General features: G+C 43.4%; 1 protein-coding gene across 3 annotated transcripts in view; it reads left to right on the plus strand.

Annotated features, from left to right (window-relative positions):
* LOC129092201 (arginyl-tRNA--protein transferase 1) overlaps positions 1-21,484 on the plus strand; it is a 55,970-nt gene that overhangs the window by 27,985 nt on the left and 6,501 nt on the right. For all 3 annotated transcript variants that reach the window (XM_054600044.1, XM_054600042.1, XM_054600043.1), the window contains 3 exons: positions 658-839; positions 4,803-4,902; positions 19,846-19,966. In XM_054600044.1, coding sequence (XP_054456019.1) covers positions 658-839; positions 4,803-4,902; positions 19,846-19,966 — 403 coding nt within the window. The remainder of the gene's footprint in view (positions 1-657; positions 840-4,802; positions 4,903-19,845; positions 19,967-21,484) is intronic.

Below are 21,484 nucleotides of genomic sequence, written 5' to 3' on the forward strand. Positions count from 1 at the left end.
GGGCTTACTGTGACTTTTAACCCTAACCCCGAGCCTCTGGTCTTAAGCCTCTGTGATAAAAGCAGTAAAGTGACTTGATTGAAAAACCCAGCATGTGGATCCCTATGAGAAACGCAACGTGTGTCAAACACGTAACTGTTTTATTAACGGGGTAGACTCGAGCACACGGGTGGACACCTACACCCACATTCTTTCATGCCACATGGAGAGAGCAGACACAGACGTATAGGATAAAGCTTGGCAACACTCCACCACCGCCTGGTGAAATGGATTTTGCTCATGCAGGGTCTTTTATTAAAAAGTCCTCTCATGGAGTGTTTCTGTGGCCAGCCCCCCACCCCCCACCACCACCACCCACCTTCCCTCTCCAACTCCACCCAGCTCTCGCTCCACATTTGGGAGCCATTAGCAGGATGAATGTGAGGCTACTGTACACCCCCACACATTATGTGTGAGGCCTGGCGGGGAAAAGCCTGGATTATGATACACCATCATACAGGTGTGTGTGCGTGTGTGTATAAGACAGTATAAAAACAGACCTATTAAATACCACATTTTGGTTCCACTGTGATTTATATGTGTTACATACAAACTATAAGGCCCACAAGACTACAGTTTTGACCTGTGACCACCTTCTCTTATTTTTTTTCTCTCCAGGCGGAACACTCTCCTGATGGACCCGAGGTGGGCTACGGCTCCTTCCACCAGCAGTACTGGCTGGACGGGCGCATCGTGGCGGTGGGGGTCATCGATATCCTGCCAACATGTGTGTCCTCCGTCTACTTTTACTACCACCCAGACTTTGCCTCGCTGTCTCTGGGCTCCTACTCTGCTCTCAGGTTGGTTGCCGGGACTAAGACCATCCACATCATCCCTTTTACTGTCGTTATGAAAGTCCTCTTATAGTTGTCATAAACATATTAGAGGTGATTGGTAGCCCCGATGGCATGTCATGGATGATTTCCATGCTCAGTCTTCATTCCATCCATATTTTTGTTGTTTCATGTCACAAAGAGGATGCTGCAATTTGTTCTGATGAATATAAAACAAAAATTTGCTGCAGATTTCCTGTCAAACATAACCCAGTTGTGCTTAACGCAAATTATGAAGCAGATGGAAGTAAAACTTAAGGAGTATCCAGATTTTTTGTTGGTGACCATTCCCTTCTTTGTTCCCTCTTTTTTTTCGTCCTCCCTTTTCATCCCTCATATTTGCCCTCCTCTCGACCTGCTCTCTCCCTGACCCTTGATCTTTTTCATCTCCTCCCAAATTTTATCTTCCCTTAGAACTGTATACTATAAGTGCCATAATACTGTAGGTCGGGAAAAAAAGTACCTCTTTCTTCACACTTGATTGGCCGAGGCAGCGCTCCGTTTGTGGTTCAGCTGACGACAGCTCTCTCTGCCAAGATGAAATAGGAGAACACACACATACGCTACAGGCGCACATATCTGGCGCTTCCTGTAAAATGTAACCCAATAATGTGAGAATGGCTTTTTAAAATATTTCTGCACAGATGTGGGGAAACTGCAGGATCTCCTCTTCAAAGTTGCCATTTGCAGGTGTTCGTATGCGAGTTGTGTGTGTGCACGTTTAACGCACACTAAGTCAGCCCAACGGTTCGGACAGACAGGCTCTGCTCATATAGAGGGAACACCCCGGTCATCACCTATTATTTTAAGAGTCAGACTCCAAGAGTAACACAGAGTGCTTGGTGTGTGGAGGAGGCCTCGTAGGAGGGAGCCAGCGGGACTAAAATCCTCCCGTTTGTTTACAGACACAAGAGCCCGGGCCTTTGATCTGGTCTGGACACTCCCTAGTCTGCTTGGCCTGACTGACTCTGTTCAAAACTTACTGTTCAGAACGCATGTGCGCACACCCCCACACAACGTGTGCAAACATTTATTACATTAGATGGTGTCTCTTCTCCACAGTAAGCCTGTGATTGGAACCTGGGCTGTTCAACCATGTACAAGTGCACTCCTTTAAAAAAAATCATGCGCATGTAAACAGTGTAGCAGAACTTGTCTTTTACCAAGTAAGAAAAAGTTGTGAAAAGGTTACAGAAAGACAGGGAAAAGTACTTCAGTGGCATATCCATTGCCCTGTCATCAACTGAGAGGACAGCTGTAGAGTTTGGATTATGTTACAATTGTGGTTTAATTTGTATGTTTCAAAGTTAAAAGACAAGTACAGCACTGTGTGTATTTCGGTCCCCTGTACATCGGTATGTGTGTATATGTGTGATTCAGCAGTAGAAACAGGAGAGGGGGGTGTTGAGAAATTTCCTGCAGGAGTGTAGCGCCTTCTGCCACGGGCCCAGAGGACAGGAGGACAGGAGGACAGGAGGACAGGAGGACAGGAGGACAGGAGGACAGGAGGACAGGAGGACAGGAGGAGGAGGAGAAGTAGAGAGGCACATAATGAGGTGCCTGAGGCGCTCTGTGTAAGAAACACAGCTGGTGTCCAACCTCGATCACTTTCTTATGGGGATGTCCTGATTATGTTGTGTTGCCCCTGATCCTCATCCAAATTCTTAAATATTCAGTAATTGCTGATACTGCACTCAGTCAAAAAACATTTTGTACATAATAAAGTGGCAAAATGCACATGAAGGCATATTAGGCCTACTTTAGAATAATTCAAACTTTAGATTTACATAGCTGAAAAGTTAAGAAATATATATATATTTTGTATAGTGTTCCATAGTTTCACAGGATTTTGGAGGAAAATAGTGCAGTTTAGTTCCATGTCGTGGTCAAAAAAACAGCAACATGTTAGAAGTGTATTACACCTGCAAAACAATGCAAATCCAACATTTTGTTTAAACACAAAGGGGCCCTGCACACATGGCTTGCACCAAGCCATTATACATCATTGATTTAAACTGCAGACTTGCTGTTTGTTGTGTGATATTTAGTCAACATGCCTTTAAGTCGCTCACAACTTTGCGCAGTTCCAATTTTTCAGAGTTCCCTTTGGAGCATTTTTGAAAGCAGCTGTGCCAGAGCAAACAGACTAGGTATGGGAAATGGATCAGCCTTTTACATAGACAACAAAGGCCTGCACTGGCCGACTGGTTTGGGACATCCTTATTTTTTATTTTTTTATATATACAGTACATTCATACACCATGTGATTTCAGGTAAATTTCTCCGGTTTAATGAGCCCTGTGTGCTTCCTATCACTTGTAGCTCACTCTGCGTTTCAGATCTGGTCACACTGTTTTTGTAGTGTTTGTTAATGAAATGTTTCCGCATGCATGCAAGGCTGCAGTAAGCACCTTGTGGTATGCACTATTATAGTGTGTGTGTGTGTGTGTGTGTGTGTGTGTGTGTGTGTGTGTGTGTGTGTGTGTGTGTGTGTGTGTGTGTGTGTGTGTGTGTGTGTGTGTGTGTGTGTGTGTGTGTGTGTGTGTGTGTGTGTGTGTGTTCACATGTGTGTGAGGGAAGCTGTGCAGGAGCAGCAGAGGGCTTGATAATTGGCTTGTGCTGGAGTGTCAGATGGCTGAAGAGGGGATAATGGCGGACTCAAGCTGCTGCCATGGGGGTGGAGGTAGGGGTGTGAAGGCCTCAAGTGAGGGGGGACGCAGGGCTTTTTTGTGAATGGGCCCCTCGCCTCTCTTGACCCCCCCTCCCCCAATTCAGGCCTGCCGGGCGCTTTTGTGGAAATGGGCTGGGAACCCAGGAACCTGGCAGCAAGCGGGTGACCTTCTAGCACCTCGCTCTCGCTGCCTCTCTTCTCCCTCCTTTTCTCTTTCTTGACCCTCCTCTTTTATATTCTCCTCCTGCTCCCTCTCTCTCCCTGTCTCTCCCCCTCCCCGGCTCGGCCTGCTTTGTCCCCTGTCTTATTTTTCCAGTGCATCTATTTTATTTTAAGGCCTCTTTCTCCCTCTCTGTTAAGTGTTGTAAGAAAGGGAATTATCCCCCCTTCATTTAAGCTGCTGAAACACAGAGGGTGGAAGGAAGAGTGAAACAAAAAGAGAGAAGAAAGCGGAGCTGGAATTTAGTTATGGAATAGTGAAGGAAACAGCAGAGGGAAAGGGGAAAATGGGCTTTTAGATAAAAAGGATGCAATTAAGGAAGAAACTATTGGGGGAAAAAATAAAGCAGGCAAGACATTTACTGTATTTGAAGAAGCCATATAAATCTTCGAAGTTCTAAATCTTTATTTTACACGCTCTCTCCCTCTTTTTTCACCACCTTCTTTTCTGCCCGAGGGCTCAATGCCGATAAAGAGAAGGCATTTGTTTTTGTGTAATGAAATGAGACCAAGAAAAGCTGCCTTTTGAGTGTGGGTGTTTACTTCCTTCAGTTTAGGCACTGCTCTAGTCCGAGCTGCTAACACCAATTCATTTTTTTCAAAATGCCTTTTTTTATATGCTGTTGATATAGTAACCTGTTAGAAGAAAGACTTTTTAAATTGGTGTACACTGAGACACTACTTTTTAGTTATTGCAATCTGAATTAGTATATTCTAAATGACTCTTTGCTTTGTTTGGCTTATTGTTCTCCAATCTGCTGATCATCTCTGTTGTGTCAGTTGTGTGGCTGTCCCTTTAGTGTACAATATCTTACTGCATGCGCATATGTTTGTTGCTAAAACACAGTTCAAACTACTTTGCATCAACTTTCATAAATGTGCATGAAAAACTAGTAAGAGGGGAAAGTGGTGCTGGAGTGAGCCCTCATTATAAGAAGCAACAACACCGATCTGCATGCTTGTGTGCTGTTTCTGAAAGCCTGAGCCTTTTCTTACAGTGCCTCTCTAAAAAAGGTGTGTCTGTGTGTTTCCTGCCGCAGGGAGATCGCTTTCACCAGGCAGCTGCAGAAACAGTCCCCCAAGCTGTCCTACTACTACCTGGGCTTTTACATCCACTCCTGTCCCAAGATGCGGTATAAGGTATGCAGTGTCTCACATTGACATGTACAACACGTTTCTCATATTTTTATTCAAACAGCATCTCCATGCTGTTTAAAATAAAAATAAACAGCATTTTCACATCATTTTAGGGATTTATCACATGGTAATAATATTTTGCGAGACACAGATATTTATTTTTGGTGTTTACATTTTTCATGCTGAGCCTCACCTCCAAAGTGTGTCTCTGTTCATGAGAGATAGTCAAAGTATCTGTCCTTTACTGTACCTTTTTCAAGTATGGAGGACAGACAATAAAGCTGTAAAGTTTAGCTGTTTTATGGGAACTTCAGGATGATGAGTCTGTCTCAGTCTCCAATGTTGGTCCCTCTCCCACACAATTCACTTATATCTCTCTCTCTGTCCATCCACGTCCTCCCTGAACTTGTCCTCGCCTCTCAGGCCAGTGACAAAGTGTTTTTTCCTGCTGATTGCTTTTGCATAATGTAGGTTTCCAGCCCAGCTCTTTTTCCTGTTGCACTTTTGTTGTTATAGGTGCGAAGAACTCATCAGGGGCCTACCTATGTGCTTTTCTCTCTCAATTCCACACCTGCTGTTATTTTGACATGTATTACAGTTTGGAATTCTGCAGACTCTCAAACTTAGTCGCACCTATCAAGTAGACTTTGTAGGAGGAAATATTCGATTCACAGTGCAGCAGTGGCTTTACCTTAAAGATAAACTTCATGTGTTTGTAACAATGCAAAGGTAGATCAGGGATGCATGTCAGGAATCCACTGTAGCTATCAAGATGACGCGTACATGTAAATGCATTTTACTCAGATGCACATGGAAACATTATTAAATACAAACAGAAGATTCTTATGCGGTAAACCTCAAGATAGGAGGGATAAAAACAAGGAGAAATTTAAGTGAGTGTGAGAGAGAAATAAAAAAACAGATAGAGGGGAGGTTCAGGCCAGAGAGAGAGGCTGCTGAAGACATTAAAGGTTGAGAGGAAGGTCACACTGGTGACGGCAACTGTAACTCAGTAGCAAGGAGTGTGTTGTTCCCGTGCACATATATATGCACAGTGCAGTTGATGTACTTTTACACAAAATTGCATAATGTACATGCATGCACTTTCACACAGAATGCACTAGTCACAAACATGCTCACTTTCACACCAAACACCACTTAAAGATCTATAGCTTCAGAAGTATAGTGAAAGAAAGCAGCCTTTCCAAGTCCACTACTTTGGCCAAGACTTACCATTCATCCTGTCTTTCTCTCATCCATCTACTAATTCCTCCATTTCTCTGTCATTTCATTCAGATGTTCCCAGAGATTGTTCTTGTTCATGGGAGACTGATGTCTTGTTGGGGATTATGGCAAAGTGCCACATCTTTTTGTCCATTTACATCTTGTTTTGGGGTTTGCATAGTGCTTCGCCCATTTTCTCAGTCTGTGTATGGAATGCATGTGAGTGTGTTCGCTGTGTTTACGTGTCTGTGTGTTGAATCCCGATCACGCTGTTTGTCTGAGAACGCTGTTACCACAGCACCTAACCCCCCCCTGCGCTGGTATTTACTCCCCCAACCCCCCATATCTGTTCTTGTGTGTTTGCCAAAGCAGCGTCTTGTTCACAACCTCCCCACTTCTTCCTATTTTACCCGTGTGGAGGAACACAGAACAAGGGTGAGAAGGTTGCCCAGTTCCCACCTTTGGGCTCTCACACTCCCACAGAAACACACCCGCGCTCCAGCACACCCTCACCACATGCACAGTGTCTCGCTCCATTGTCGTATTTGCATATGAGCCCAAGTAGTTCATTAATGCACAGGCATACTGTGGAATTGTTCAAGCTGCTAAGATGGGGAGCCCCTAAACTCCACTGTTATTGTGTTGGAGGTTTTCTGGTTTCTGGATCTCAGTCCTGCTGCTTGCCACTTTAAAGACCAAAACACCAGCACTTGAACCCTGCTGGACACCACTCAAACCCCTTAAACACCACTCCCTCTCTCCATTTTACCCACGTACACCCTCCTTTCACCCGCTGCCACCTCCTCAGGGAACTCCCTCTGCCCATCCGTTCACACAAATTTGGATACATTTAAAATACATTTCTGCCATTAAAGACTTAAAGAAAGTGCTTTTCACAGCTAAATTCTGAGTTTTTCGGAAATATTTTGACACGTGTGAATGTACTTCAATAGTATAAAGGAATATTAAAAGGGCTGATGTATAATTTTGCAGCTTGTAAACACTTCTCAAATGCTGCTGACATACTTCACTCTGTAAAATCATTGAGGGGCTTACTCTCTGTCACCTCCAACTCCATATTATTACTGTTTTGCGTTTTAATGTGAGAAGTTAACTAATACACGTGTTGTCATCTGTGATTTTGACTGCAACGAATGATTTGGTTAGGGGGCTCAGTATTGCAGCCGTTAAACTCCCTTCAAAGTTAGCAGGTAGCATTTATGACCCTCAGTCAAATCAGTGCTATATACTTCTGTTGAGTATCAAGCCAAGCTTTTGGAATTGGACAGCATCAGGTAAGAATTAAAATGATGAGAAAACAATAGATTTTGATATATATTGTTTTTGTAATTTCCATATGGACAGCAAAGCTTGAGATCAGTTAATTATTTTAGTCATTAATCTACAGTAATGAGGTAGACATGCCCTGAATTTCAATGGAAGCTTAGATTTCCTTACTCAACTCAACATGCTAAGAGGAATACTAAATATATATCTATCTAAAACCAGTTTTCTCTCTGTGGAATTTCACACGATATTTCAGACAGTACTCTCATTCCCTGAGGAGTAATAGAAGTGCATTATTTATGAAACTGACACCAGCAGCATAATGAAAGTTTTTTTTCAAAGGTGGAACCATAAAGTGTTTAAAGACATACCGGATAGTTTTTAAAACTAGAAGTAAGGCAACTCTTTTTTAAGCCTCTACCTGAGCTGGTCTTTCCTCAGTGTTGTCCCCTTGTGTGCTCCTGCTTCATGTGTGTTGGGGATTTGGCTGTGTATTGCTACAGTGTTAAGAGTGGACCGACTCGTATCTGTGTTTCTTTTTTAGAGTGTTCTTGAGCTTTGAGCTGGGCGGAATAATCTTTTCTGCCAAGTCACATCTCTTCATGCCCAGGAGAACAGCTCCATGTGTGATGGGTTTGAAAAAAGGTCTCAGTAGTGCCAAAGCCTGGACATGGTCCTGTAGAGCAGCCTTAAAGGGTCCTAGAAGACTTGGAGTCCAGCCAGGAGCAGGGGGCTGCCTGGCCAGTGTCAGACCCTCTCCTTTGTTCTCAAAGCTGGGACGGAGCGTCCCACAGAGCCTTGCTGGTTTGGCTGCTGGGTTCAGGCTTAGACGTGACATCCTGCCCCTGGCTCCTGTCCCTGGTCCCTTGGCCCTCCCTGGCCGTCTGATGTTGAGCTGTAGAGAGCAGAAGGTGAAGCAGTTGGAGGCTAAATGAGACCAAAGGTCTTGGCCCTTCTGCCACTCTTTTTTTGTTTTTCACTTCACTTTCATGTGAAGCTAAAAGTCGTCTGAACTGACCACTCTTGTGACTTGAGACAGTAACCGAGACGTTGTGGCTTAGAGTGCTTAATTCTCTGTGTTGTTGATAAAAGCCTTAAATGTCATGCAGCATGCTTGTAGCTTGTTTGGATGGATTGTGGTCAAATAGGATTAAACACTGAAAGTGTACTTTAGCATGGTAAAAAGAGTGCATCCACATTTCTTGGGGCTTCCATAACACCACATGCTCAGTAGAAATCTGACACTATTAAGACATTTTGCAATAGACCTATAGCTAGATGCAGCTATAGTTTATACATTTTCTTTTGTTACTTGGGGTTCATGGTGTTGACATGTTCTGCCTGACCCAGCACTTCTTTTTCTCACCATGTTTTATTCCCTCGTCCTCCAATAACTTCACCATCAGGCTTCAGCAGCTCACAAAAAATACTTAGTTTCATTAGCTTTCATTTGATATATTTCCACTTTTCATTTTGCACAGAGCGCAGAGGTAAAGATCCATGCCACGCTGTAGTGATTTTCCATTTCTTTGCAGAGGTGTGTGTATATGTGAGCACTTGTTCGTGTCGGTTATTTTTAAGTACAGAATAAGCAGACTTTGATGATAACAAACGAGGCGGTCACCCACTTGGCTTTACCAATCTGCAGTACCTGGTTTTACAGATCAAGCACTTTTAAAGTGTGGCATACATGACACACACACACACACACACACACACACACACACACACACACACACACACACACACACACACACAGAGACAGAATACCCAGTTAGTGAGGGAGTGAGAGAGTTATATGAAGTGGCTCTTACTCTTGTTATTATTGTTCACAGTGAAAGAATGTCTCGTTCTGAGCCCAGGAAACCATTACATTTTCCACAGAGGGGAAGAAAGAAGGAGTGAGCAAAATAAGTGAAAGGAGGAGGAAGAGGGCAGATGGGGGGGAGAGAAAAAGAGGAGTGACAAAATGTGTGCCAAATGAGAAAAGGAGGCAAGATGAAAAGGATTATTCGTTTCCCGGCGGTACTTCACTGACTTTTAAAGAGCCCTTTTTTGCGGCAGCTGCACCTCCGTTTCCCTTTCAGTCCAACTCCTCCTCGCTCACAAACAACAAACAGTGTCAGAGAGGCGGTCAGTTCTCTAGCAACAGCCAGCAGTTTACCACACGGCTTTTGAATTCAGTGGACCTGAAATGAATCCATCCAGGTGTCAGCCACTGTGTGGAAGAGTATGTTGGGAACGTTGGTTTCAGTCCGTTGCTGCTATGCTAATGTTTTCCTTAATCAGTGTGTGGCTGCAGGCTTTTTACTCTCACCTGCTGCATGAGTTTAGCTCTCCTGACATCAATTAGACATGACAAATTACCTCCCAGCTCAGGCATGTACAGAGAACCTAATTTTCTCGGGAGGCATATGAGCTGCACAAAGATATATGTATTTTTATAGTTAAATAATGATTAATACCAAAGGACTCTTTCCTTTTTTCACTGATTTAATATCAGATCAAATTAAATCCTCAATAGCTGGTCCAAAAGGAAACAAAATACTTACTTTTGTGAATCATTGCAGTGTCATTGATAACCTGCAGCGTATATATTAATGTAATGAATCTCTCCCTCAAACAGTCCTGCCTTCTCTCCAGGTACGCAGTTTCAGGTTGTGACATGCTGAAAGGCTCCGAGCCACGGCTCTCAGGACCCTGCATGTGTGTTATTTACACTCAAGGGGCTCATTCACTCGTATGTGTGTGACCTCACATTCTGCGTGTCACTTGTTGTACATCTGTGCAGATTAAGAGTGACAGTGAGTGAGTTTGAGGCATCTATAGGTGGGCGATTCCCACAGAGGCCCCCATCCCTGCGTACCAAGCTGTACAGCACAGAACTTCTTTCATAAAATGCTGCGTTTGTTCATGAGGGCATTCCTTTCTTCCATTCCCTTCTCCTCTCGGCACAAACTTTCTAACCCTTTTGATAGATTTTGATGAGTTGTATTGAAAAGGTTGACGGTGAACAGCAGTGTTACGATGGAACTGTGGGTTTACGCTTCACAGGCCCTGCAGGTCCAGGCACAGTACAGCCACCCCTTTTTCTCTTTCTGTCCCTCTTTTTTAAAAAATGTTTCCGTTCATCTTTCAGCAACTGTTTAAGAAACCAACCACCATGCTGGTCAGGATGAAAGATTGAAAGAGAGAGAAGGGATCAGACTGAACAAACTCTCAACCGATTTCATTCAAAGATAAAACACAGCATCACTTTTTGTTCATTTTAGGACAATTCTGATATCTGCATGATACGACGCACTAAGTCATGACGGCTCGCATAGAGGTGGTATGAAGTTACTGTGCTGAGTGCAGTGTTCCATGGTGAATCTGAGGGCCTCATGTGTTTACTGTAATATTTTTGTTTTTCATTATTTTATGCTCTGCTTTCTTTCCTCAGATGAAATGATATTCAGTTGGGTTTTAAATGATTTCTTTTTGGCAGAAGCAATACCTTCCAACAACCCTTGAGTTAGAAACCTCTGCCCGTCAAAATAAGATCAAACCCAGCCAGGCCCATTTGCACCCTCTCTGTGAAATTTATAAGCTAAAGCATGCCTCTTTTGCTGCCGTCCAGCTCCCCTCCCCCTGTCTTAAATTGGAGCCTTTCTGACAGAAACGGTTCTCTTTGACTTAGCTCGACGGGAGACCACCAACAGTGCACCTCTCAGCAGAAAAACATTTGTTTAAGTTTTTGATAATTTCTCTTCTCTTTTATGCCTCATCATCTCTTTTTTTTCCCTTTTTTTTTTTTTACCATGTGTAAAACGGTTGTGTTTTTAACAAATCATTAACAGGCTAGAGCAGAGTCTAGGGGCAGCCGCTGCCTGGCACCCCCTAGGAGGAGTGCTGACAGGGTGATGGTCCTAGGGGGCAGAGCTCAAGAGGTCAGGGCAGACCATTCAGTCTTACTGTGTGTGGAAGGATGAAGTTGGGTGGAGGGTGGGGGGTACGGGTGGCAGGAGGGAAGGTGTGAAGGTCACAAGGGGCGAAAAATTAGGGTTTGGAGATGGTGTCATGCTGAGCAGATCCAGAGCCCACTAGCTGCCAGTCTGAGGTGTTTGCCTTGCCATTAACTTCACCACTATTTATTTTCAAACCTGCTGCAGCTGCGCCGCTTTGCCTGAAACGCCTCGTTTCTTTTTGGCAAGGGAATGCAGGCAGATCTTTGATAAGCACTACTGGACAAAATGAGCCGGTCTCATAAATGCAGTCAGACACGTATTCCGACTGTGGGTGGAGGGCCTCGCAGTTAGAAGTTCGAGGTGGGGTTTCTAAGACCGAGATTAGGGGCTGCGGCTCCGACTGCAAGTCAGTAAGCTGTGGTCTGTGTCAGACAGGCGTAACAGCTCGCCTGCCCATAAAGACCTGAGGAGATAAAGAGATAAAAGTGCCCCGTCTGTGAGCTGATGCCCATAAAAGCGCTGCCATTGGTTCTCAGGGCTCCGTAGAAATGTGATCCTGTAAAAATATTTTCTCCTCATTAACCTGTCATCCGTGGAGCCATGACGCATAGCCAGGCCAGGGAGTGCTAGGACGGAGCGGGGTGGGTGGAGGGGATTGTGTGGGTTGTCTAGGGCCCCAAGGGGGAGACTTACCAGCCTAGATGCTTTATTTGAAGGTCGTCCTGTGGTAATGTGTTGAGCAGGGTGAAAAGGCCTTGGTGGGCCCGGAGTGTTTAAACTGCAGCAGTTAGCGTAAATCTCCCCAAACACAAACACACACACACACACACACACACACACACACACAGATGTATGTGTACATTTAGTCTCAGACTGTGGTGAAAGTGGGTCTATACACGGCTTGTTTGGACATGTCTTTCATTGGTGCTGTCCCTCTGTCCAGCCTGCTTCGTCTTCGGTGCTATTTGTCTAGCTGCTTGTGTGTTTGTGTGAGCGGCGTTGTTTACGTGTGTCCATCAGCGGCAAGAGGCCCCCCGTGTCATTCCCCCCTTGTCTGGGCAGAACGTATGCGTTTCAACGACCTTAATGCGATAGAGGGGGGTCGTATTGTGAGAGCTGTATGTTTGAGAGAGAGTACGGATGTAGGTATCAAGGCCTCTGTTTATTGTTTTTTTGACTAAGATTGGGTGAATTTGACCCTGGGTCAGAGTGCTGGCCCGGGCCAACCTAGGTTAGGTCCTCTTGGCTCTGGGTCACACTAGCCCCCTTTGTTAACCCTCCGAGTACAGGCTTGCCCTGATTGACATCCAGCTGAATAACCTACTGCAAGGAGACCACAAATGTGACTTGGTGACCGTATTCGTCTGTTTGGGTCAAATGTCCCTGTTCTACTGCTTGACAAATGCGTAATCCTGACCTAATAGCCCATTCACTATTGTGTTAAACCTCCTATATTATAAATCAGGCTGCTTTTTGTAATGCATGTTATTTTTGGATATCTTTTGCCTGAAGCTAACAGAGCAAGGTCTAACATTAGTGACCTCATCTGTTTTGTGACCAGCCTGACATCACACTCTTGGAGCCGCTCTGTCTCATGCTGAAGTAGGTGTTCACTGTACCAGCAGATTACTGTATAACTTAATGCTGTTCTGATAATGTTAACAAGAGTAGGCTCATTGAGACTGCATTCAGACATTCTGCACAGTGCCTGACTTGTGCGCACACACATAAAGGGACACCTCAGCTAGGGGTAGGGTGGGTGGAAACCCAACTGGAGATATGAGCAGGAAATCAGCAGCAGATGTGGGTGTAAAGTAACGCGGATGGAGGCAGGGAAACCCTCTGACTAGGACACCAAGTCCACCTCCCGTCTTCTGGTCTTTCTTCCACTAAGCCTGAAAGAGGATCACTTTGAACCATGACACTGCTGTGCAACTGCAAAGCAATGAATGATCTCACTCCTTAAAAAGGTCTCCCTCTAATGCAAGATGTGATAGTGTCTGAGATCTTATTAGTATCAACACATTGGTGCATTTTATGATATTGAAACTAATAATAAGAGACATTGTCATAAAAGTAGTTAGTGGTGCAACGGATCATAAAAGTCACGTTTTGGATCGGATCAGAGTCACAGATCGGATCAGCAAAAAAGGGAACAAATAAAACTTTCAGAGATCCCTGATCACGTTTTTTTTTGCCTCCAGTAGTAATTGCTGATCATTGATGATCCATATTGGCAGATACAGATCCCTTTGTTGTTGGATTATAGCAGCTGGTCTACAAGGCTCCAGACTATTGGTTTTTTTTGCCACCGTCCCAAAAATACAATATTCAACCACTCTGTATCATGGTAAACCATTAAAAGACGACTAGAAATGCCCTGATTCCATTCTTTACTTAATATTGGAGGATAACGGCTGTGGCACACCAGGTAGAGCGCTCGTCCCGTAACCACAAGGTTGGTGGTTCGAACCCCTCTACAGTCAACATGCTGAGGTGTCCTTGAGCGAGACACCTAGCTCAGTAAAATGCAGAGAATTGTAATTTCCCCATTGTGGGACTAATAAAGGCTAAATTATTATTATTATTATTATTATTATTATTATTATTATTATTATTATTATTATTATAACAATCTCCAGTAAAACTTTATTTCACACTGTAATGGTTAACGTTAAACTGTGTCATTAATCCGCGGTTCACATGCGTGCCTAGCCATAAGGGGGGAAAAAAGTACAGAGTGCCACTTCAGCTTTGGATGCTGTCAAAAATGTTCTTGTTTTCTCAGCTTGTACTGCAAACTAGTTACATTTCTAACATCAAAAAATGGCATCCCAAAATATGAGAACAGGATGGTATGGACAAGGAATATTTACAGTGCACATTATACAGTGTTTTGGCTGACTCGCATATTGAGCTGTATTCCTCCGGTTAGACGCTGTCACCGATGTCAACAAGAGAGGAAGAGTTGTGTGTGTGCTTTACTACGCATGAAAGTTTTCCAGCAGGGCGATTTTGGGGCAATTTTTGTCAATCAAATTTGCAAACTTAATGGCCCACCTGCTAGGCATCAGCAGGACAGAGAGAAACAGTGGGGCTAAAACCGCGTGTATAGTCTGCATCTTTGGAAGCTTACTCTGTGAATTAAGGATTTATTCCGACCATACAAGAGTTGCTGATTGTTGGAACAGTGAAAAGACTAACCAAGACAGGTTTGGTGAGTTTTATTTTGTTTCTGTCCAGTTTAAATGAAGTGTTTTACAATGAGTTACCAGGGCAATCGTGATTGACTTAATTAGGTGTAGGGACAAACTTGCATTCGCAAGGTGTTTATTTTGTTTATTTTCAAGACACAAAAACCAAGAGAGCTTGTGTAATGCATCTTGGTACATGTAGGCACAGCCAGCACTGCTCCGCGATCAGGAGAAATCAATTTTCTCGGTCAGTACAGCAAATGCTGGGAAATAAAAAAAAATTGTGGACTACATTTACCATCAGCACTGATTAGACATCCATATTTTGCTTTATGGTGATATTAATACTGCTGGTCTAAGCTCCTTATTGATTTTCTATTTTCTCAATTTAATGATTAATTGTTGGTCCATGTAATGTCATGATTTTTCCCAAAGCTTAAGTAGATGTTTTGAAATCGCTTTTTTATAGTCTGACTGATAGTCCACAACCCAAAGATATTCCATTTGCAATGATCTAAAACAGAAAAGCATCAAATCCTCACATTTAAAAAGCTGAATCCAGAGAAATATTTGTCATTAAATGATTCATGGATCATCAAAATAATTATTTTAGATAAAGTGATTTAACGTTTTGTCAGCTCTATATGTACTGCCAAAGTCAAAATTTCGCTGCATTAATCGATGAATCTGTTCATTTCGCTTTAATAGCCAATAAAACTCAAGCTAACGTCAGACTTCTTCCTCTGTTTGCTCCTCGCAAACCCATTTTGTGATTGCCAGAAGCATTAAACATATCACTTACTGTGCTGTCTTAAGAACGACCTGACGAACTTCAAATAAAACAATAATAAAAAGTTTGAATGAACTATTATACTATTTTACTGGTGATGTGCTGAGTAAAAATTCTAATTTGATAGGAATTTGTGTTTTTCACCTGTCAACCATTTTTGACAACCTGGAGATGTGAAAGAGACTTGTGGTCTCTCACTTGATTAAAGCTGTCTCAACTCAACACATACCAAACTCAAAGTCAGCCAAGGAGGAAGAAAAGAAGCAGAAGGCAAAAGCGGTGTTGGTTTTCACAAGGATTCCTCGGCTGCGGCGATGCACTCCATTTATGTGCCTGATTAATTGCTTTTCATATAAATCATAGGTACGGGCCTGGGGCGTCGCTCTCTATCTTGAGGTGTGTGAGAAAAACAAGACAGAATGAGGGGGAAAGGGTGCACAATGAAAGAAAAGGAACAAGGTGACAGTTATGCGTTTGAGTCGTAGAGTTGGTTATAAAGTTCTCTCTGACAGCAGGGCCTCTGCTATCTGTACGCATGTGTGTAAAGTCTGTGTGGGCTGAAAAGAATGAGTGATGCTGTGTCACCGAGGGAGCTCCGAGTGATAATAGGTCTGCAAAGTATTGTGCAACTGCATGTCAAGCCCTGGTGGAGATGTGTGTTTGTTTACTTTTGATGATTGAGGTTGTGCAACTGTTTACTCTGGGGCAGCTTGTTATTCAAATGAGGTTGAGTAATTTCCCCCTCTGTCTTGTTAAAGTTCAGTTCATTGGGAGACCTGCACTGTAGGAGATTGCCTCCCTATAAACGGTAACCTCTGCTCATTCATTAACAAACACACTTTAAAACAATAGATCTGAACGACTGATGGCGTTCTCTGACTTGTAAGTGAACAGTCTCCATTTTGTTTTATGTGGCGGCGATAGAATGCAGCTCTTTATTTTTCTAATCCGTCTGTTTTTCTCTCTTGTCTCCATCTCACCCTCTGTCTACTTAGCTCTTCCCCCACGTCTGTGTCTTTCCAAGCCCTCCCTCTTCATCCCAGTCTTCCAACATCCTCTCTCAGTCCTGGGCCCCTTTCGTCCTGGCACTCAGACTGCTCCTATCACTTTCATCAGTTCGCCTCAGTCCTTGTCTCAGTGACGTTAAATACCAGCCCGTTACCCATCTGCACCTAATTTTCTCTCGTCCCTCCCCGTCTCTGTCCAATCTCCCTCTCATTTCTCACACCTATGGCGGCAGCCAAGTCTATCCCGCTGCAGTTTGTACATGTTTCCTTCTTTCTCCACTTTGTTTTTTTTTTCATCCCCCATCTCCTTTTCCGTCTCTCTAAACGAGCCTTTCAGTGGTTGTCAGTCATCGGCATCACCTCCATATCCGTCTGAACATGCGAGCACGGAAAGGATGGAGGGATGGTGACGGATTGGTTAAGGAGGGAGGGTTTGAGCATTTGGAAAGAGAGGAACAGAGCCACTGAAGAGAGGAGCACCAAACCAAAAATATATTCCTCGGCTGGACACCCTCAACCTGTTGATCGGCCATGTAGCTAACACACATTTATACACACACATAAACTTCTTCACAATTCTTTCTGGCCATTCACATGTAGCCAGCATCACTCCCTGTGGCCACTCAGGAACATAGCTTTTTTGTAGGAAAAGGCCATTTCACTCCCAGTTATTAGATTGGCTCCTAGACTCTCCACATCAGTCTTCTTTTTCAAGGATCTAAGTTTCAGGGAAACTTTACTGCATCCTCTGTTCTCTGTTGTAAGTTACTGTTAGATAAAGTGATGGATGTTGTGAGCAAGCTGACGCAAAAAGCAGAAAACACTGGGCTGAAGAAGAGCCAGGGGAAGCTGCGGGGGAAGCTGTGAATTACAGGGCCTTCAAGCCAACCTGGGGAAGGCAGAAAATACGAGGGAAGATAAAGAAAGTTGGTGGTGAGCTCAGTCTTCACTTTCAGTCCAATAAAGAGAAGATGCTGACAGATGGGTTGTGGCAAACCGAGCCTTTTTTATTCCTCCCGTCTTTCTTATTTTCTCTCTCCTCTGTCCAGACCACTAATAGCTGTGTCCTCTCACACTCCTCTGTCCTTCTCTTCAGCCTTTCTACTTTTCAGGGGGATAATTGAGGAAATACGCTTCTACTGTTTCTCTCTCTCTTTTTTTGGTCAGATAGACCTCTCTTTCTGTTGAAGACTTACAGCAAAGGACTCCAAATATCATTTTGGACCGCAAACACAAAACAAAGGCCTTCAGAAATCAGGAATTTAATTTGTATTAGTGTGCATTTGTAAAAGAGATAAAGTGCAACACAAAAACACAACTGCTTTTCTTCATGGAATAATGGCGTTCAAAAAGGTCTTTCTTTGTTTGTTTTCATTCTTCTCCTATCTCTCTCACTCTTTCTACGGTAAGTAGGATAGCTACTCCGTTCACACCCCTGTTTCTGCTGTTTCTCCCTTCCACCGTTCAGTTCAATTGTATTCCAATTTATAGTAAAATAGATGATAAAGCAGACTACGCTTTAGGGTGGGCTACCCTAGCCTCCGGTCTTGGAGTTGTCCGTGTTGTCGTCTCACAACTTTAACCCTTTCACGGTGTGTTTTCAGTTGATTAAAGTTAATTGTAACCATTTTGGTCATTTAAAAATGTATTTTTCAGGGTTCATTTGTACTGAGATCCATCTTCTAGTGTCACTTTGGTTTGCAGAGTCCTATAGCAGGAAGTATGTGTGTCTCACTGTGCCTCTACTGCTGAGCAGGTGTGTGTGTTTTTTGCATAGAGAGGTGTGTCCCACTGCGGCGTTGAAGGAGTCTATAGAGGAGTGGCAGAGTGTGCAAGTGTCAAGCTGACTACGCTGACAGTTGTAGAAAGCTGTTGGTTGTTGGGACACGGAGAGCATCCGATCAATGTGTGTGTCCATCGCTGCTACAAATGCATAGCATTCCACCGCCATCCATCTGTTAGCAGACGCACTTAAAGCTTATGAGTGTCTTTTCCTTCCGCCTGAAATGACTTTTTCTCCCGCACAGCCTGTACCTCCGTTTAGGCCTGTATGATTGTAGGAATTTAGTAAAACATTTTTGCGTTCATCCCGCCCTCCTTAACTTTATTATGGCGCTTAGCAAAAAGTTGGCTGAAGATGAGGAGGGAAAAGCCTGACTGAGTGAATCCTTCAAACTGCAGTGTTTTCCATTTCTCAGTGATGTAAAGCAGCGTAGTTCATCCTCATGGCATCCTATCCTGCATGTAAAAACAGGCAGCATATTTTACATAAAGGCCCACTGACAGATGGGTCGTGGTCAGAGCGCCATGGATGGTATTTCCTTTGTCTTGCTTATTTACAGTTCGTAATGACATCTGCTGTGACATCACTTTTTGACCTCAGTTATGTTTTAAAAAAGTGTGTACATGAAATTTTGGAGTCTTTGCCCTCCAGTTTAATGTCTCTAAAATAATAAATATTGTTGTGAGTGTTGAGATGGTGCAGAGGGGTTTGTTCCAGGCGCCTGCATGTTTACAGAGCTATCTCAGCCGTTTGTGTTTGTTTGGTGGCGTGTGATAGAACACAGGTCTCTGATAATGGAGTCTCCTCTTTTTTTTTTGTTCATTCAACCACTCCGTGCTTTTTTTTCTTTCTCCGTACCCTGCAGCTGTTTTTGTTCAGCTTGGTTTACTTTCCATCCAAAATGTTAGGTCAAATACAGACTTGTACCCATTTCACAAGCACACATTACAATATGCTGGTGTGTTTACATTTCCTGCTCAGCCTCGCAGACAACATAACAGTCCTGACACAGACACTCAAACAAAGAACTTAAACAGAGCGGAGCTTGATCCGGGTCTCACCCCGGATCCTGACCCTGAGGTCAGTTTACATCTTGTCAAACCTTTAACCCTAAAAGGTTACAAGCGTGGTGTGTAGGGCTGACTTCGACCAAAGAAATTCTTGGTCGACGTGCACTCATATGATTTTATTGCTAATCGACTAGTTGATTAAATCTATTATATATTTTTTCCACACAAAAGCACCACTTTAAACATTGTGTTTTCCAGAGATAAGCTCATTAGATTCTTTGAAATAAGTCAATCAGCATAAATAAAGCATAAAAAAAAGATTAATCAACAAAATTAATCTTAGTCCACTGTAGGAGCAAAAAGGCCAATAAATGGACTAAGAAGGAACTGCCTTTTTAGAGTCAAAAAAGTGTTACCAAGACAAATTATGGTTTTCAGAAGAATTGTTAACAATGCTCAAAACTGAAAATGATGTATATAAATTGCTTGATGTGTCCAACAAACAGTATGAATAAATTTATGGCCTGACATGACCTGAGAAAATTGTAAAAAGTTTGTCGTTTTTCCCGGACAAAACGGTTACCAACGAATTCATTTTCCTAAGATTGTACATATTTTCTGTTGATTGACTTAACAATTCTAAATCCTTTTAGCAAAAGGTCTAACCCTGTTTCTCCCTCTCTCTGTCCCTTTTGTATCCGTAGGGGCAGTACCGGCCTTCAGACCTCCTGTGCCCAGAAACCTATGCCTGGGTATCGATAGAGCAGTGCGTACCCCAGTTGGAGAACTCCCGCTACGCTCGATTCAACCAGGATCCCGATGCAGGTACACCTACATAACACTCTACCGTAACCATGATTCATTTAGTTTTTTTAACTTACTGACCTGCCACTGTGAGCTTGGTCTTAGAATCCTCCAGTTCTTCCTGCAAGCTGTTCTGAATGAACCCATGAATCTTGGATTGAAATCTGATCCTGTTTCACTGTGATGCTGTATTGAAATCTGTGGGCTTGCTCGGAGGCAGCGTGCAGTCACTGAACAGGGGTAAACAGAGGGCCTGCAGATCTGATCACACAGTCCTCCCTCCCCATGATCCTTAATCATGGTCAGAGCAGAGCCAGCGTGGTCAATATGGACGGACCACGCTGCCATTAGATGAATAGGGATATTTGCAATAATAAACCGCATGCAGAAGGTAGACTGGCAGACGCCCATCGCCTGGAGTGGCGAGCTGTGAGATTGGGGCCAGGGAGAGTGTTTAATAGTGTGAGTTTGAGAGGAGAGTTTTGAATGACTTTTTGCATAGATGCATAGCTAGAGAGAATGATTCCCTATCTCCTTATTTCTCGGTCTCTGCTCACTCTGCTGTATTGATTCTGCATTTTGGTTCTCTTAGTGGTTATTAGTGAATATGCAGTGAAATTCCTTGCAGCTCCCACAAAAAACGATCTGAAATTGTTTGCATCTTGTGGCTCTGCATGCGGAGCAGAAGGACCATGGTCCAATGGGCCATTGCTCAGCAACGGAATGAACAAGTCAAATAAGGTTTACTGTACATATACTGTATGATAGGAGATGATTGGAGGTTGTTCGTATGAGTGCACATTGTGCATGGGGTCAGCCGTCTCCTGTTAACTCTTCCCCATTAATCTGCATCATCAAACAGGCGCCGAACAGGAAAGGAGCCACTGATGGACAGTAATAGGAGTTCTCAAGTAGACTAGGATTGATAGATGAAGGGTAAGAGATGGATAAATAGAAGAATAGATGGAGAGAGAGAGTGGGGAGACGTGATAAAATTATTTTATGGAGATTTGAAGTGAAAGGGAGGGAGGCTGGTGGTTGTGTGCTGGCACTAGAAGAGAGAGAAGTACAATAAAATGAGAGACAGATTGACAGGGAGATGGAGGAGGAAAGAAGGATATGTGATTCTGGAGAAAGGCGGCTTAAGAGTTTGTTATAGTGAGGTCATACCTGGACTCAAGTCAAGCAGAGATGTAAAAAACAATACAAATGAAAAACTTCAAAAAAAAGGGCTCTCTGGCACTGATAAAGAGGCAACCTCCTGTTCTGAAAAGTGAAGCCAATGCTCAACTGCCTCAAACTTGCATTCTCTTTATTGGCCATCAGGAAGCGACTCCTTAAAGTTGCTAAAAAATAGTCTGGTTGCATAGAAGTCTATGAGAAATTGAACCTACTTCTCACTTGATTTATAAACACTGTAAGCATGCGTTTTTGTTCTCAATCGCTAGTTTTAAGTCTTCTTCAAAACAGCACGATGTTCATTCAGTAAGAAAAAAATAATTCAGCCCTCTCGTGTCACTTCTGGTTGCAAAAAAACAA

Source organism: Anoplopoma fimbria, chromosome 6, assembly GCF_027596085.1.
Source record: "Anoplopoma fimbria isolate UVic2021 breed Golden Eagle Sablefish chromosome 6, Afim_UVic_2022, whole genome shotgun sequence".
Lineage (NCBI taxonomy): Eukaryota > Metazoa > Chordata > Actinopteri > Perciformes > Anoplopomatidae > Anoplopoma > Anoplopoma fimbria.